The sequence below is a fragment of the Panonychus citri genome, unplaced genomic scaffold (genome assembly GCF_014898815.1).
Source record: "Panonychus citri isolate SS breed McGregor unplaced genomic scaffold, ASM1489881v1 Contig00077, whole genome shotgun sequence".
NCBI lineage: Eukaryota > Metazoa > Arthropoda > Arachnida > Trombidiformes > Tetranychidae > Panonychus > Panonychus citri.
This window is the reverse complement of record NW_026515482.1, coordinates 2,787,382-2,805,704: the sequence shown is the minus strand read 5'-3', so window position 1 is coordinate 2,805,704 and position 18,323 is coordinate 2,787,382. Positions and strand designations below refer to the sequence as shown.

The 18,323-nt window shown below is 31.4% G+C and overlaps 3 protein-coding genes and 1 long non-coding RNA gene across 11 annotated transcripts in view; 3 read left to right on the top strand and 1 right to left on the bottom strand.

Annotated features, from left to right (window-relative positions):
- The window catches only part of LOC128386803 (uncharacterized), a 61,688-nt gene extending 59,211 nt beyond the window's left edge, over positions 1-2,477 (top strand). For 2 of the 7 annotated variants that reach the window (XM_053345881.1, XM_053345882.1), the window contains one exon: positions 91-2,476. In XM_053345881.1, the coding sequence (XP_053201856.1) occupies positions 91-2,073 (1,983 nt within the window). In that variant the 3' untranslated portion in view covers positions 2,074-2,476. Of the gene's footprint in view, positions 1-90 lie in introns of all 7 variants that reach the window. The other 5 variants (XM_053345887.1, XM_053345883.1, XM_053345880.1 and 2 more) reach the window with 4 other exon arrangements.
- Positions 2,478-4,160: 1,683 nt separating this feature from the next.
- Positions 4,161-7,757, top strand: LOC128386864 (acyl-CoA:lysophosphatidylglycerol acyltransferase 1-like). Of its 2 annotated transcripts, XM_053345968.1 has the most exons (4): positions 4,161-4,427; positions 5,086-5,622; positions 5,728-6,063; positions 6,148-7,757. In XM_053345968.1, exons 2-4 carry the CDS (start codon positions 5,409-5,411, stop codon positions 6,843-6,845), a joined length of 1,248 nt encoding a protein of 415 aa, XP_053201943.1. In that variant the 5' UTR covers positions 4,161-4,427; positions 5,086-5,408; the 3' UTR covers positions 6,846-7,757. The 2 variants fall into 2 exon arrangements, with proteins under 2 accessions (XP_053201943.1, XP_053201942.1); XM_053345967.1 differs by lacking the exon at positions 4,161-4,427 and having other exon boundaries at positions 4,753-5,622.
- Positions 7,758-8,113: 356 nt separating this feature from the next.
- LOC128386852 (WD repeat-containing protein 75-like) lies at positions 8,114-11,159 on the bottom strand. Its single transcript, XM_053345954.1, has 2 exons — positions 9,119-11,159; positions 8,114-9,043 (listed from the first exon to the last, which is right to left on the bottom strand). Exons 1-2 carry the CDS (start codon positions 11,151-11,153, stop codon positions 8,280-8,282), a joined length of 2,799 nt encoding a protein of 932 aa, XP_053201929.1. The 5' UTR covers positions 11,154-11,159; the 3' UTR covers positions 8,114-8,279.
- A 233-nt stretch (positions 11,160-11,392) lies between these two features.
- Positions 11,393-12,563, top strand: LOC128386853 (uncharacterized). Its single transcript, XR_008324934.1, has 3 exons — positions 11,393-11,606; positions 11,707-11,840; positions 11,935-12,563. It is a non-coding gene; the product is annotated as an uncharacterized LOC128386853 (long non-coding RNA).
- The last annotated feature ends 5,760 nt before the right edge of the window (positions 12,564-18,323 follow it).

Here is an 18,323-nt window from a genome sequence, read left to right as displayed (position 1 = left end):
ACGTTTTAATTGATACTCTAATTGTGGGAATTTCTCTCTCTCTCTCTCTCTCTTTCTCTCTTAATTGTTACCAATCGTTCCACCAATTAGGTTGAAGATGTTGAAAATAAGGTTGACCAATTATTAGAAATGTATCTGGAGGATCGGATCAATTTCCAAGCACTTTCGACAATAATAATTAACCATAATAATCGACCTGGTCCAGTATCGGGTTCAATCAATTCTAATTGTGCTAATGGTCATCAACAATCACATTATCATCATCATCAGCAGCAACAACAACAATATACTCAATATCCATACTCAAATTATGCTCAAGATTTAACATCACCTCCACCTCCACTTTCATCAATTTTAACACCCACCTCGATTACGGTTGCACCTCCTTCAAGTGTTAACAATTTAATATCAACCTCACCTGGTCCACCTACAAGTTTAATCACTTCCCCTTCTTCCGGTCCATACTCATTTTCACCTTATATTGGTGGAGGTGGACCTGGAGTTGGATGCTCATATGTCGGTGCTCCGGTCACTTGTCTAACCCGACCCAAGCCTATTCTGGTTGATAAACAATCCTCTGAACCCAACACTCCAGTTTCCAAGAATTTTGACCGTCCAATGACCAGAGGGAACTCTGACCTTTCCCAAAGGTTTGTCAAGAAACGGGTCACACTTCGTCATTCCCTTGATACCTGTTCTCCGGCCACAACTTACCGATCAGGTCAAACTGGTGGATTAGGTTTTGTTGGACCATCAAGTGGAGGAAACGGAACAGGTTGGGGAGGTGGAAACTCCCAATGGTCAAGAGCTGTTTCCTCAGTTGCTTCGTCTTCATCATTCTCAGCATTAGATCAAGGTTGCAGTTCACGTAATCGAACAGTTAAATCTGAATCTTCCCTGGGCTGTGTTATTCATCCTTCAACCTCATCAACAACTCCCTCAATTATCATTGCACCGGAAGGATCTTCATTAGCTTACTCATCTCCAGCATCTTCAACTTCATACCTTCTAGGAAGCGGATGTGGACGAAGAGATTCCAATTTCGATAGAGATTCCATTTCAACTCAAATGTCCTCCATCGATTCAACGGAACAAGATTTACTCTCAGAGGCTTGTACTCTTGCAACGGAAGTTACATCACTTTCCGATCAAGAATATGGTCCAATGTCCTCAGCTAGTGGTCAATTTGAATCGATCAGGGAAACATCTCCAATCCCTGGACAAGAGTCAAATTATCAACAATATCAACCTTATCTTATACAGTCCCATCCACAACCACAACCACAACCCCAACAGCCTCAACAACAAAAGCCAACGACATCAATTATAGCAAGTAAAATATCAAGAGATTCAAGTGATAACAATTTATACCAATCAAGTCAGGGGAGTTTCAAGGTGCCAACAACAACAATATCAACATCAGCTTCATCTTCATCATTATCATCATCAATTCCAACTCGAACCAGTTATCTTTCTAGTAGTAGTATTGAAGAGGGAAATGGTAATTATCATCGTCTTAGTAGGGAATCAATTGAAAAGGATGAATCTGATTGTGACCTTAGCATATCAACGGTCATTCACAAGGAAACCGATTCATTGATGAAAAATTTAATTCCAATGGGATCAACATCACCACCACCTCCATTATCATCAGAATCAAAAGTAACCTCAATACCGACAACAATAGTAACCACAACCTCCTATTCACCCTCACCAGCCTATCGATGTCACCATCCTCATCATTATCATCATGTTTCCCACCGGCGAGACCAACAACAACAACAACAACAACAACATCACCTCCAATCATCATCATCAACAACAACAACAACTCCGACATTTTCATCAATATCACCTTCAGTTTCACCTTTATTCCCTTCCTCCTTGACCCCAGTTCCCCCAGCACCCTCAACACCAACACCAACACCAACATCAACCTTATCAACCACAACTACCACCACAATCCCAACCTTGAGAATCCAATCAACAACACCAACCACCACCCCAACCAGTGGTCTATCAACAGCGGTGGTCCTTAAATCAAGCAAATCAAAGGAATCAGATAACCTTTGACACCTTCTCAATCCTCTATTGAAAAATACATTCGTATAGATAATCAATTGTAATCAATTAAATTAAATTATCACTCAACACAATTTAACATTAATATCAATTTGAAATCAACAATTTTTTTTTCATCACCAAACCATTTGTATTATAATTCAAATTTTAAAATCAATTAATTATGTAAAGTTAAAAAATCTTTTCAATTAACTAATTAATATTACTATTATTTGAATATATATAAAATTTAAAACTAATTGGTTAATTATCAAATGAAAAACTAATCAACAACAAACAATTGAAAACTAATTTGTTTAGATAATTAATAAACTCAATTACTGTTACTAATTTGTTAACTAAATAATCATAATTAATAATAATAATGTTGTTAATATATAATTGAATCAACAACCAACAAAAAAAAACATCAATCTAAATAAATTGTTGAAAAAAAATTGTAATTTATTATTAACAATCAAATTAACTTTGATCATCAACGAAACAATTATTTCTGCTCAATGAACAATTAAATTGGTTATAATTAACAAAGAAAAACTAATTTGCTAACAAAGTTTTTTTTTCTCATGAAGCTTATGATTATTTTAAAGTGAACTATTTAATTGCTGCTAAATTTAATCAACTGGTTGATTTAATCAGCAATTCAATTGTTTCATTTTCTAAGATTTTTAATTTTCGAAATTTGTTGGAAATAAATTCACTGGATGGCGACACATTCGTTCCTTCCATGTTGCCATCTATCGGTTTTATTAAGAACTTTTTCCTTTTCGCCAATAAATTAACCTTAATTAACCATTAATTGTTGTTAATTGTTAATTAATAACAAGTTGTTAAGAGAAACTTTGATTTCTGTTGAAAAAAGAGCTCTGAATTTCATATGATTCAGATTCAGGGAGCAAAGAACCAATGTAAACATCTTAAATTTTGACCCGAAAATCTTTAGACCTTTGAATGATTTTAATTGTTTCAACTTTAAATCTTGATTGTGAATTGGTTTTTGCCTTTTGTTGTTGTAATTATTGATTAATCAATAGTGTTCAAATAGATAGATCATTAATTACCCATTTTAATGTTTAATTGGCAAAAGTTTGTGTTTTAATTGAGATGATTAATTAATGATCACAATCAGGGAAAAATCAATTGGTTAATCTTATTGCGTAAACTTAATTGTCTCAATTCTGGTTTTTGGACTTTAATCTGACAATTAATGATAAAAATGTTTGAACATCTATTAACAAGTAATCACTAGATTGATGAACTTTCAGTTTCTCTCTGTTAATTTAATCATCAATTGAGATGAAATTTAATAACTTTACTCATTAAAAGTTAATCAATAATCTTGGCAACAACTGATTGTAAATTTCAACAATCTAATCCCAATAATAATCAAATCATTAAACCAATTCAAGGATATTGAATTGGTAGGTGATTACATCATCTTTATAATTTAACTAAATCAAGTATTTTATCATGAAATTGATTTCATCAAGTTTAACGATAAAATTAACGGTAAACAATCAAACAAAAATCAATGGATTGACCAAAACAATCAAATTAAAACAGTTAACAGAAAATCTTGTTAACAATTAACGGTGGAAACTTTTAAACAACAACAACAACATCAACAATTAACTAATCATTTATCACCAAAGACGATCAGCTGATAAATTTTTGACACAACAATCAATGAGAATCGTTAAGATAATCAGTTGAATACAATTAAATTTAATTGGAATTGGAATGGAAAATTTGTAAATCAATTGATAACAATCAAAAAGCAAAGGTTACTCAAGATTAATTGTTAATAATAATAATAAACGCGAGAGCGACGACAATTAAGATAAATTGTCACCCAAAATCGTAAATAGAAAATCACAACAATTGAATAATTGATCAGTAACTTAAATCAATTGGAAGCAGAAAAGTTAATTGATTTAAATTTGATTTCGATTTCCAAATAAACAATCAATTTAAACAGAGAAAAATCAATTATTGACAATAATTGATTTTCCAATTAATCGTAATAATAATAATAAACCGAATACAAGGTAAATTTAGTTGTACAAAGAAGGAGGAAAGAGTTGGAATCACAATTAGAATTAATTGTGATTTATTTCCTTTCCAATTGTGACCTAAGGTCAAGGAGGAAAAAAAAATTCGAAACTAAAAGTTGAAAAAACGAGTTTTCGGTTATGCTTATTTTCAGGTTGATCTTTAATTGTGATTATCAAAAAGTAGAAGGAGTTAGTCTGATTATGTTGTTCGTTTATTATTGTGTTGTTAATTTTCGTACAAATCAGTTTTTCCTTCAACCACACAAACACTAATTGGTAACAAGTGTCAAGGTAAATTAACAACAATTAACTTTAATTCTGGAGAAAGAGAAAACAATTACAAACCTTTTCTATTTTCTTGTTTACCTTTTTTTTTGTTTTGTTTCTTCTTCTTTGTCTACTGTCTGTTTACCTCCATTTTTCTGGTTCTCTTTTAATTGTTGGTTCATTTGATTAAATCATTTAAACCATTTACCGACTAATTAGTTGCAAGTAATTAACAGTGTATCATCTAATCTGTGCAATTCAATTTATTCCATTTGGTAGAAATTGAAATTTCCAATTTGGTGAAATTCTTTTTTTCTATTTTATTCTATTCTCTATTTTTCTCTTTCTATTATGTTTGTGTCTTTCTTTTATTCTCTTTCTCTAGTACCTGATTTTTCTTGCTCTGTCTTTTTCTCTTTCTAATCTTATCCTTTTACCCATTTTTCTTCTCTCTTCTTGTTGTGTCTCTCTTGTAGTCATATTGAGAGAGACCAAAATTTTTCTCTTTCTCTCTCTCTCTCTGTGAAAACATCACCTCATCGCTCTCTCCCTCTTCCTCTCTCTCTCTCTTTCTCTTTCTGAATCACCATCAGTTTATCATCACTCATCTCTCAATTTCACAATTCTCATACTAATCTTCAATTTTCTCTCTCTCTCTCTCATCGACCATAAATACCAATAGAGAGGCAAGAATTCAGTGAAAAAGGAGTAAAATCAAGTGTGTGTTCATCCACATCACCATTGGGATTATTTAAGAAGAGAGAAAGTGAAAAAAGAAAATTGCAAATTCTTTTCTATCAATTGTGTACCCTGATTACCATCACACCTCACCCACTGATTGAAACACCATATAGATCATCATCTAAATTTGAATCTATTGTTTAAATGTTATCCAGAGCTTAATTATAATTCTGTGTGTGTATATATACAATCATTTTCTCATTTATATGTTGCTCAATTGTTGCAACACCATCACCATCAATAAAAGTGGAAAATCAGTTGAAAATGAAACCTTTAATATCTCTCTATGGTTATATTAGGCTTCTTGTGATTGTTGTTCATAATATTTACCATGTTTTCAGTTACATTTTTCTTAATTGGATTGTACTCTTACCTCTCAAACTAATTACACCACAAATATATAATAACATTGAAAATTATCTATATGATTGGTGTCTTTACACTGTTTCCTCATGGTCCTGGTTAGCCGGTATTTTTGGTAAGTCAATTGAATGTTACTTTGTATCAATACAATTTGAGGTTCACTGATTGACTATTGACAATTAATTTGTTTGTTTTTTTCTGTTTCAATGAATACATTTAGTCTATAATATTGGAGCTGAATTACCTGATGCAAGGAAAAATGGACTTGGAGGAGTTAAAAACAACAACACTAGTAAACCTGTTAAATTGTGCCTTGTTGGTAATCATCAATGTACCGGAGATGTGCCCCTTTTAATGTACAATTTAACTCATAATCCTGAACACATTATGATGTGGGTTATGTCAGCTGAGTTTAAATATTCCAATTTTGGTCCAGTATCTGTAACCCATGAAGATTATTTTCTAAATCAGAAGAGTTTTGTCAAAGGTGATTTGGTTAAACATTGTCTTGGATTAAGTGATCAACGTAAAAATTGTTTTATCCTTTTCCCTGAAGGTTAGTTGTTTATTATCGATTACAATAACTACTTTTAAATTAAATTTGATACTAATATTTGTCATCTGTTTCTCCTTTCTCTAGGAGGATTTAGATATAAAAGATTGCTCAAAAATAATGAATTCGCAATGAAAAACAATCTACCCCTTCTTAATCGTACCGTTTGGCCTCGATATGGAGCTTTTGAAGAGCTTTTAGATGAAAGAATTGGTATTACTCATATAGTCGATTTTACAATATTTTACTGTGATCAAGAAAATCCAATCAGCATTTTTGACATTGCCAAAGGAATTAGACCTGAACCCGTTTACATTTTATTTAAAGTTTACGAGATATGTGAAGATCTTGTTTGTGATGAAAATGTTAACATGGACTCAATATCAACCATATTATGTGAAACAAATAAATTAACTAATAACATTGATCAACATCAACATCAACAACAATCTAACGGACTATCACCTTACCAATCAGCATCTTTTGCTAACATTTCCACTGGTACTGCGACCTCTTCACCCTACGTTTATCGGATAAAACGAAGCAAGATTAACATTGAATGGCTTCGAAATCTATGGAAGGAAAAAGAGTCCCTAATGAATGAATTCTACACCGATAAAGAATCTTTTTTCAAAACACACGGTCAAGGTCGTCGTGTTGACCTTTCCATTAGTAAAATATTCGCTGTCCACTTATTTTACATCTTTATGTTCACCATTTTTATTTACTGTTCACACTTTTTGTACAATCTCATCACTTCCCAAATTTCATCTCAATTGTCTTGAAAGAAACAAACAAAGAAACAAACAAGAAGGAACAAAATATGAAGGAATCAATCGTCATGAGAAAACAAAGGTCCAAATGCTTAACGAATGATCAAAAGATGTTTGTTGAATTTTCTCAAATTCTGATTTCACTTCATCAATTAACCATATTCACCATTAACCATACAGCTTCATGATTATATCCTTTGGTTCATCATCATCATCAATATCATAATCATCCCGATTAAAAGAAAACCCCTGATTTTCACTTGCCCTGTGTAATCAACTATTTCACTTTTCGGATACAAAAAAAAATACTTCAATCATGTTGGCATAAATTGAGAACCTTGATCATTATCATCAAAACTAAATGAGTTTCTAATTTCTACTAGTTAATTTAAATCAAGGATAATAATAGTCAAGGAACATACAAAAAACTGTCACTCAATTGTGTCCAAATGATTGACAATCCAGACAAACCTCGAAATCCTCGTTGATGGACAATGTTTCTCTCTCTCTCTCTCATTTACCTTTTTAATCAAAATTAATAATTAATGAAATACAAAGAATGTTGATTAACCTAAATTAGTCTAAATGGGTTGGAAAACAAAATTAATCGGAAAAGCGAGGAAAATGTGACTACAATTAACTAATAAATCACTGGAATGAAGGTTTCTCCTTATTTAATTGCTCTGGAAAAGTCAATCAAAACGATAATCAATGGACTATGGATCAACTGTAATGTCCACTCTTGACCCTTCACAAAACTCTCATTCTATTGCTTATTGTAAATTTAGCAATAAAATAATTAATTGTAATTGAAAAAAATATCTTCCTTTCTAAATCAAAGAAATTGCTATGGTTTAATTGTCATCTTCATCTGATTATTAATGTATTTATACCAAATAATTAACTCTCTTGATTTATTATTAATCATTTGCTTATTTTTGAACAAAATTTAAATTCTTTGCTAAAAAAATCAAAGCTTTTACTTAAATCTCGGTAAAGTTGTAAATTAATTAATTGATCAACTCTGGATAAATATAATGTCCAAGCCTAACAATTAAGATTATCGATTGTTCAACAAATTTATCTAATATAAAACAAAATCTCAACTAATTGTAATTATAGAAGAAGAAAAAAAAAATTGGTGATAAAATTTAACAGAATTAAATCTAATTAAAGATGAACAAAAATCTCAACTCAATCGATTTCCTTTGACTAATTGGTAAAGTTTTCGCGACAATTAACAAGACTAATAAAGTTGACATTAAATGAATCGATAGCAATTTAACAATTTATATTTGTTTAATTGATTATCAAATGAAAGGGAAAATAGTTTTCATTAATTTGTGATTATCTAAATTATGATGTTGATTTTACAAAAACAAAAACAAAAGGTAAACCCAATTATTGATTATTGATTAATTTAGTGTTTACATTGGAGGTTAATTGTTATAATTTTAACCAATCATAATTTTCATTGAATATAAATCCAACTTTTTCTTTATCATCTTCATCATCAATGTCCATCTCATTGTTGTTATCCTTTGATTGTGTCTCTTTCCCTCGTTCCGTTGCGATGCTTTCAGTGTCACTTTCAGCGTCACTCGAAGTGGCCTCATTTTTAGTATTATCAACGATCTCATCATTGTCAATATTACCATTGGATAAACTTAATTGTAACATTGAGGTTAAAAATGAAGTACAAAATAGTTCAACTGATGGTAGTACATGTGAGGGAACATTAATAAAAACGTCTTCAATTAATTTCTTTCTGGTGATCGATGGTCCAAGATAATCGTTGACCTCTAATTGTTTTAATTTCTCATCTTTTTTCATATTGAAAGTTTCCGCTTTTAACATTCGAGCGTAAGGTGATAACTTGGCATCTTCATCTTCATCGATTGGATTTTTAAGATTAATATCGTCAATGGTTAAACCGAGAGTGTAAACTTTTTGTGATTGATCCATTAGGATGAGACCTTGATGGGAGAAAATTTCATCTTCCGTTACTCTTGGTAGAGGAAAGAAAATGGCGCTGACCATTAAACGGACATCAGCTGATTCGTGGGTTAAGTTAATTCGAGCAATTTCTTTCTCCATATCTAGAATATAGATACAACCAGTTCGAGTGTAACAACCTATTCGATTTGTTGATTCGTCAAAGAAACTGAACTTTATGTTTGCATTTTTTGGAGGTTTCCATAGTTGTACAACTGTAAATAGAAAAGAAATTAATTAGAAAAAGAAATTAATTGATCCAGTCTAATGTTTAACATTTAAATACAAACCTGATAATGTTAACAAATCCCAAACTCTGATTGATGTTGATCGGGTTTCGGCAAGTAGATGAGATTGACTATCGGTACCAAAGTCAATTGAAAGTAAATTTTGATCAACAGAATTATTTGATTCTTTGGGTGGGATAAAAGTTCCTTTAAATTCTAGATTAAATTCACTTGAATCCCAAATTGTTGTATTACAACCGAAAGAAATTGCCAATAATGAGAAATCAGAAGAAGTTGCAATTTCCTCTGGAACAAGAACTCGATTTAAATTACCAACACGTCCACAAATCCAGTAAAGTTTATTATCAGGTTTATCGGATTTACCTTCTTCCTTAATCAAATGCCAAACTTTAAATTCAGTGTCTTTACTTGTGGTTATCAAAAAATTGGAATCTCGAGAAAATTTCATACAATTAACAGGCTTTTTATGAGGTAAATGGATACAAGTGTTTAGTTTATACTTTCTCTCTGAATCATCGTCCAGGAATTGCCAGAATTTTAGCCTCATTTCCGGCATCATGATACCATCTTCCCGATATTCAAGTGTCGAAATCCAATCACCGTTACTTGAGATACAAAAACGAACCACATCAACATTGACAATTATTTTATCCGCTTCGGGTGGTAAATAGTTCATATTGACAACATCTAATTGGTATAATTGTTGCTCCTTGAAGGGTGAATAAAATTGAAGATGTCCACATTTACCTTTTAACAAAATGCTACTCGATTTTGGATCCCATGAGATGTTGGAGGGAGTTCGAAGAAAATCACTAGGAGGTAGAAGAGTTAATCCATCTAATGCTGGTAAATTTGTATCGAAAGTTGAACTGACACAGTGAAATGTATTATCTTCGTGACAGGTTAATATTTTCTGATTCAAATTATCACAGACAATAAATTTAATAGGTGATCCAAGGCGTGGATAGAAATTATTTTTATGACTAAATGAAACATCCCAACGAACCAGAACTGATTCAAATCCACCAGAGTAAAGGTATGAACCAGTGGGTGAGAAGCAAAGATCAGCAACTGCAGATGAATGCCAATGAGTTACACTTCGAATGGGCTGACGGGAGAAACAAAAATCTTCCCGGTAAATGTAAACTCTACCAATGGAATCTCCAGCAGCAAGAAGCATTTCTTTCGGATGGGCAGTTAAACAGGTAAAGAAATTACGAGTCTGTTTATGAGAAATACCCCCGGTAGAAGGTGAATAGGGAAGATTAATTATATTGATAAAATTTCCATCAATTGTGGCAAGAAATTTATTCCTTCCTCCAATAGCGATTCCATTTAAAGCTCGAGATGAATCATATCTTATATTTGTAGCAGAGGCTTTCAATTTATCCATTGTTGCTTGATTACGATTGTTACCTTTACTTTTGATCTTTTTAGCTGATTTATCAATCGATTTAGTTGATTCCGCATTTTTAGCATTCTCTTCATTGGCTTTTTCAATCTGTCCAATTGTCGTATAATAAATGAAACCAGATTCACCACACATGGTCGCATGGTAAATTGTCAAATCAGAAGGTGAACAATTATCATTATCAGGTTTAATTATCATTCCATAAAGGAGAGTCAGAGGATATGGTGGATCGGGATAGAGAGAAGTGTAAATATTATATTCTCTTGTCTTGGTTACACTAATATAATTCCAGAAAGTTATCTTTCCAGTCTTGGAGAAACTGATCACCGATGAATCAGGTAAAAGAGGATCAAGAATAATGTTGGTTATCTCTTCATGTTTAATAGATGATCTTGAATTTAGATTATCAATTTCAAGAGTAAGTGTACCATAAGGTGAACCCTCAGAGACAACATAGATCCTAATTAGATTATCGGCAACAGCTAATAATAGTTTTCCATCCAAAGAGAATATACACTTTTTCTGAGTAAAATTATGACCACCGATAACTTTTAAAGAATAATCAACCATAATTAACAAGAGAAGAAAAAAACAATCAACCAGCAAAAAAAAATAGAAAAAAAAACCGAAACAATTTAAAAACATGTGAGAAAAATAAACGAACATTAAAAGTCACGTGATTCTTTTTTCAGGGATCGTCTTCTAATCTCAAGAATGGAAAAGAAAATGAAATTGATTCAATTTCTCTCCATGTGATTGTTGTTCATAATATTTACCATGTTTTCAGTTACATTTTTCTTAAAGGGTGTCAAAAATAAAACGCTTTGAGCTCTGAAATGCAACTAAATTCAATTGGTTTTAGATAATTGTTATCTAGATAAATTGACCACTGAATATCTTGATTAATATCTGATTGTTTTCTTATTGATTAACTTGTCTAGATAACAATTATCTAAAACCAATTGAATTTAGTTGCATTTCAGAGCTCAAAGCGTTTTATTTTTGACACCCTTTAATTGGATTGTACTCTTACCTCTCAAACTAATTACACCACAAATATATAATAACATTGAAAATTATCTATATGATTGGTGTCTTTACATGGTCCTGGTATTTTTGGTAAGTCAATTGAATGTTTACTTTTTATCAATACAATTTGAGGTTCACTGATTGACAATTAATTTGTTTGTTTTTTTTTTGTTTCAATGAATACATTTAGTCTATAATATTGGAGCTGAATTACCTGATGCAAGGAAAAATGGACTTGGAGGAGTTAAAAACAACAACACTAGTAAACCTGTTCAATTGTGCCTTGTTGGTAATCATCAATGTACCGGAGATTTGCCCCTGAAGGTTAGTTTTTTATTATCGATTACAATAACTACTTTTAAATTAGATTTGATTGCGATTAATACTAATATTTGTCATCTGTTTCTCCTTTCTCTAGGAGGATTTAGATATAAAGATTGCTCAGAAATAATGAATTCGCAATGAAAAACAATCTACCCCTTCTTCATCGTACCGAAGTATAAGATTTACATCAAATGGCTCTGTCCAAAGCCTTTGGAAGGCAAAAAAGTCCTTAGGGTATGGATTCTGTACTGATAATGAAGCGTTTTGTCAAAGCCAAGGGTCAAGGTCAAAGAAAGGAAAAAGCTATTAAGGAAAAAATTAATCGCCATGAGAAAAAAAAAGTCCAAAGGCTTACGAACGATTAAAGATGCTACTCAACATTGTGATGCCGATTTTCATAGTTAGTATTTATATTAAGGAAGAAAGTTCTGAATTGTTGACTATTATTTTCCAGAACAATAATCCTCTCTAATTCAACATCTAATGGATTTCATGTTGTTAAGCTGATTGCATGATGAAAACAAGAATCTTGAAATTAATTCCAATCATTTTATAACCTAAATATTAATAACATGAAACATGACAAAGATTGTCAACCTAAGCTCAATCTTTACCTATTATCCTGAAATTATTCTGATTAACATGATCATGAATATTGATGAATAATAATAAATAATCAGGTTAATTCCTTTAACCATCAAAGGAAAACTTATTCCCAAAACTTCAAGTTACGATTACCGAATTAGCTTTTTTTTCTCCATCTAATTCTTTCATTTTACTTAATTGTTAACATGCAAAAGAATATACATAAAATCGTTATTGTCATAATTCATATCAAGCGATTTTTATTTTGTAAGGTCTAATTAATTCACGGGGATGAGGTACAGGCACCCTTACAAAATGCACCGATATGATCGAACTGCAGGCCTTAGAATCAGTGAGAAGGGTTTAGAGTAGATTACCCTAATATCCCTTTTACTAATTAGCAAGGTCAATCAGTGACAATCAATTATTAAGGAAATATTGTTTATTGATTTAAGTAACACTTTGAGAGATTCAATTGAGGGAAACGGAAGTTGGAGAGATTGAGAATTGAAAGGTAGAGAGAGATAGAGAACTTGTCTCATTAACATAACCCGTAAGGTAAGGTAATTATAATAATGAAGGTGAGTTGAGAGTAGTGGACAATAGGTAATAACTGTGACAACTGTAGCAACTGTGTAGGAAAAGGAAATGCTTAAGGTATTTAAGCAGGTAAGATAACATGTGATTGGTTACAGAGATTGAAGCGGGATAAACAAATATAATAATTAATTGATTGTTGATGGAGAGAGAAAGTGATTAAGAGGGGAAAAGAATAATCGAAGCGTTTCCCTTACAGAGCCCCCGGTCAAAGCGTCGTTTAGGCCTTAAATGGGTCTAACATGACGTTCGTAAGCGTAGAAGAGGCTTTTCACATGCTTGTACGGCAAAGGCCGTTTAGAATCAATTTCTCCATCAATAAAATCTTCAGGGTAATATTTTTGTTCAATTTTTTGTTGTTCTTGGACTTTTCTTGGGAGTTTTGGATTAGTTTTAATTGAATCAGGCCAATCGCCTATTTGTTTTAAAACGTCTTTTAAGAGACCACCCATATTAAAGTTGAGGGCCAATTGAAACCTCGATAACCATGTTTTGTAAATCTTGGTTTCGTTTTGTATAATTCGAGAAGAGTTGATTCAATTCTGGGCATATCGATTAAATAAAGCCAAAGGGTATAAGCAGAATCGAGAATTGGGGAATGATAAGAATCTTGAAAGATTTTCCCAAATAAAACAAAAGCGCAGAATTTCAGTCCAAGTGCATCTTTTGATCGAATTCGACAATTGTAGTAAAGAGTAATATCGACGATTCTGGGAAGAAGATAATAATGATCTTGAGGAGTAAGAAAGAGATCGGATAAATCGCCAAAATGTCCACATAAAATTATTCTGTCGAATTTTCTTAGAATTTGTAGAACTTCAGATCGAACTTTTAAAAATGGAGGAGCAAATTTAACATCTTCGTAAGTCAAACCATGAAATGCTGTTTGCATGTCCCAATTGGATGATGATGGATGTCGAATGAATGAATTATAAATGATATTATTGCAATGATCAATTATCGAGATCCAAACTGGTGCATTTCTAAAAGTTCCATTTTTCATCACGATTGTTGACTTTTCAATATCTATTGCACAATTTTTAAATCGTATTCTTTGATTTTACCAACAGCTGAAGCGATTTGTTTAGCGAAATGATCAGGTGGAATCATTAAAGGTAATGAGGGAATCGATTTGGCAAGAATAATATTTTTGTATATTCGTTGTCGTTTGTTGTTTTTGTTTTGATTGAAGGTTTCACGACGTTTCTTTCGATATTTATATCGAGATCTTTGTCTCTTAACTAGAGTAGCAGCAGTCTCTTCGGTGTGAGCAGGAAATTGCGACACAATTGGCTTATAATGGGAAGCCGAACTAAAGTTGAAAACTGAATCATCCGAATTATTTGATTGTTGAGATAAAGGAAGAGACGGAGATGATTGTTGTGATGAAGAAGATGAAGGAACAGCTGATGATGATGAGGTTTGAGATGAAGAAAGAGTTGAAGAAATTGCTCTGTGAATTCGTGGATCTGAATCAGGAATGGAATCAGGAATTCGTTCGATAATTGTAGTTAAATTTTCTGAAGAAATTAGTTTCTTAGGAGGAGAAGAAGAAGGAGGAGGATCGTTCCAATCAACGCAATCCTCTTCATTTGGTCGCTTATAAGTAAATTTGGGAGGTAGAATTACTGGAGTTAATTCACCTCTTTTTCGAGCGGCTTTATTAACTTTTCTTCTGTGATTGGCTTGAGATTTCAATGCTCTCGAAGCCTCAATGATATCCCATGGTATCTCTGGTTCATTTGTAGGTGATGATGATGAAGGTAAATTAATTTCTTTAATTGTTTCAGGAGTTTTGTTGATTTGTTTACTGGCTGAAGGGATTGTTAAGGGTGAACCTAATTTTTCTAATAGTAGCTCAAATGAAGTTGGTTGAATGAATAAATCGGCTGCTGATGGATTTTTAATTGTTGAAGCTGTTGTGGTTGAACTCGATGGAGTTGGTGAGGTTGATTGTTGATTAATTGCTAATTGTTCAATTTTATTCTGGATGAGAGTTTTTGATTTTCTTTGTAAATATTCAGAGGGAGTTAATTTCTTTTTTGAAGGAACAGTTGATTCTGTATCTGATGATCTTTTTGATGATGATGATGATGAATCTGATAATGTGGTGAGTTCATCAGAACTGTATAAGGCACGGAGTGAAGAATTTGCTTGTTCTTTGAAAGCAGCTTGAATATCTGCTTCGGTGAAATTTTCTTGACCAATTGTATCGATGAAATATAAATCATTAGGATTATCATTAATTGTTTCATCGTTAGTTAAAAATGAATCGGCCACATTTGAGCAATCGAATTTAAATTTGTTGTTTGATTGTTTACAATTTTTACAATGGTTACAAATAGTAACATAATCACCATTTTCTGTACAATTTGAATAAATACAATTAACTTGATTGCTGGTGAGTTCTTGTCGTTCTTCTTCACATAATGGTTCGAGTTTGGAGAATCCATTTTCGCCACAAATATTGAATTGACACAAGAACTGTTTATTACCCAATTTTTCTTCATTAATGTTCTTGGTTAAAGGTTGATTTCGAACGGCTTGTGAAAGAATATGAAGAAATCGAGAACATGAACGACAATAAAAGAAAGTACAATCACAACATTTCATTGGCACTCGGGCTATTTGATCACATAAAGCACAAATTTGTGATCGTTGATCACCACTAATTTTATCAACTGTGAATCCAGGTTGAACAATAACTTTATCAAATGTAACTGAGAATTGACGTTCAGTTACTTCACTGTAAACTTTGAGCACTTTTAATTTGATGAATTTTTTAAATTGATCAGCATCCAATTCCTTGATAAAATCGTTCCCTTCATTACCTTTATTACCTTCATCAATTAGTTCTGATGACAACTGCTTATCCATTATAATAAATTTATCCCAAAATTTACAACAGGTAACTTATCCAACACCACCAAGGTTCCACTGGCAATTAGCACTTGTACTTTTAATTGTGGTTGAAGAATAGGGTGAAAGGGAATAAGTTAAATTGTTGTATAAAGTAAATTACCTTAATTAACAATTAACTGGGATAGGATAAGGAAGGTAGTTAACAAAGTAGTTTAGAGTAAATTACCCTAATAGCTACTTTGACATTGAGCGAAGGTTGATTGTTGGGAAGAGAGAGAGAAAAGGGAAATTTACAATTTTAAATTCTCTTGATTGTTGATTACAATTGTTATTAACATTTAGTTAATTGTTGAAAATTAAACATTTCAAATAGAAATTGAGAGAGAAAAGAGAATCAAATCAAATCAAAAATTAAAATGTGGTTCACTGAAAACAACGTGTTAACAAGGGTAACGTACTTTTGTAACACTTGACAATTTCTAATCTAAATTGAATTAATTGAATCAATCAAAAGAAGTTTAGGGTAAATTACCCTAATATCTTCTTTTCTAATTAATAAAAATAAAAGAAAAATAATTAATTAATTGTTGATTTGATTTGGAGAGAGAAAAGAAAACTGAAAAACATGGTGACACTTTGAAGTGAAAGACACATTTGACTCTTTCTTAATTAGAAAAGAATAGAATTTGACCAACGTCTAAATAGACAGAGAAATAGACAGAGAAAAGAAAGAGAAGAGAAAGAGAGAAAAAGAGAATAGAATTTTCTATTGGAGGGAAAGAGAAACAAAGAGAAAGAGTTGGTGCGCAAGCGCATTCAGTTGGTCAATTGATAGGAAGACAAGGGTAATTTACTTTTGACTTCCTTAATTAATTGATTTAATTAATTAGTTAATTAATTTTTCTAATTGTGAATTTGTTTAATTATTATTAATTAAGTGATGCTCTTTTCAATGGTGTAAGAATTAAGAAAATCCATCGATTACTTTTTGAAGAATCTTCATCAGAAAATTTGAATAGGAACAACGTTCTCTTTTGCATCAGAAGGTAAAAATTTTCTCTTTGTTAAAATTGTTTAATTAATTAATTCTAATCAATTGAATAAGGGTAATTTACTTTTAGCAATTGATTAGTTTTGATTGTTTCCCAAATTTTAAAAATAAGAATTTAATTGACTCAGCAATTGAAATGAGGCTCAGGGTAATTTACTTTGGCCTTTAGCTTTTGTTCAGTGTTTTCTTTTCTTTTATATTTAAGGTGAATTCTAATTGAGAGGAACAAATTAATCTAATTGATTTGGATAATCGACTGAAAAGGTAATTTTATGTATTAATTAGAAATAGAATTTGAAAACTAATTGATTTGTTTCTTTTGTTTGTTTCTATTTAACATGTTGGTGACGAATATCTATCGTGAGAACCAAAATGGAGGAAAGTTAAGATAAGTATTAATACTTTTAAATGACGAAATGGTCAAAGTTTCTTTGGCTCTTGTTACGTTTAAATCTAAATTGATTTAATGGAAAGAAGTTTAGGGTACATTACCCTAATATCTTCTCTTCATTTGTGATCATAATTCAGCTGATCTGTTACTCAGGGTAATTTACTTTGAATAACAATGAGTTCTCATAATTAAGAGAGAAAGAGATGAAGAGAGAAGATAATAAATAAATTAGTAAGAGAGCGAAAGAGATCAGATAGATAAATTAGATAGCTAATTGTTGAAAATTGTCAACAAAATGGAAACGATTTCCAGGGTAATTTACTTTGGTTATTGTGGTCGATTTTGATTAATTAAAACAATTGATTTGCTAATGTTAAAAACAGTCAAGTTTCGATTTCGATCTGACTAACATCAAATTGATGAATCTTCTTTCTAACTGAAACGAATTATGATCCAAGTGAACTTAAATCAATTTCCTTAATTTTATTAATTTTGTTTAACTTATATTAATATTTAAATTTGTTTGTTAACAGGGTTACTCTCAAAAGATCAATACGATTCGGCAATGGCGAAAACTGAAATTTTTCCACCAAGGAGAGGAGAAAGAAGGAAACACAAATCAAAGGGTAAAAGGGGTTAAGAGTCAATTAATTTTGTCTCTTGGTAAATTTAAATCAGTTATCAGGGTAATTTACTCTGAACTGTTAACTGTGTTTTAAATTTATAATTTTGATCAAAGGGGTAATTTACTTCTTGATCAATTAACATGACCACTGCTATCTAAATTGATTTTCACGGTAATTTACTATGATTATCAATAAAAATGAAAGGAGAATGAATCTATCTGTTTAAATTTGTAAGAGAATGAGATTGAAAGAAATAGAAATTAATAAATTTCTGATGAATTGAATGAAAGAAATGAAAAGATAAATTGACAGGAGTTTCTTTTGAATTAATCATATCAAATGATTAATTAATTTGTGATAACTGATGTTGT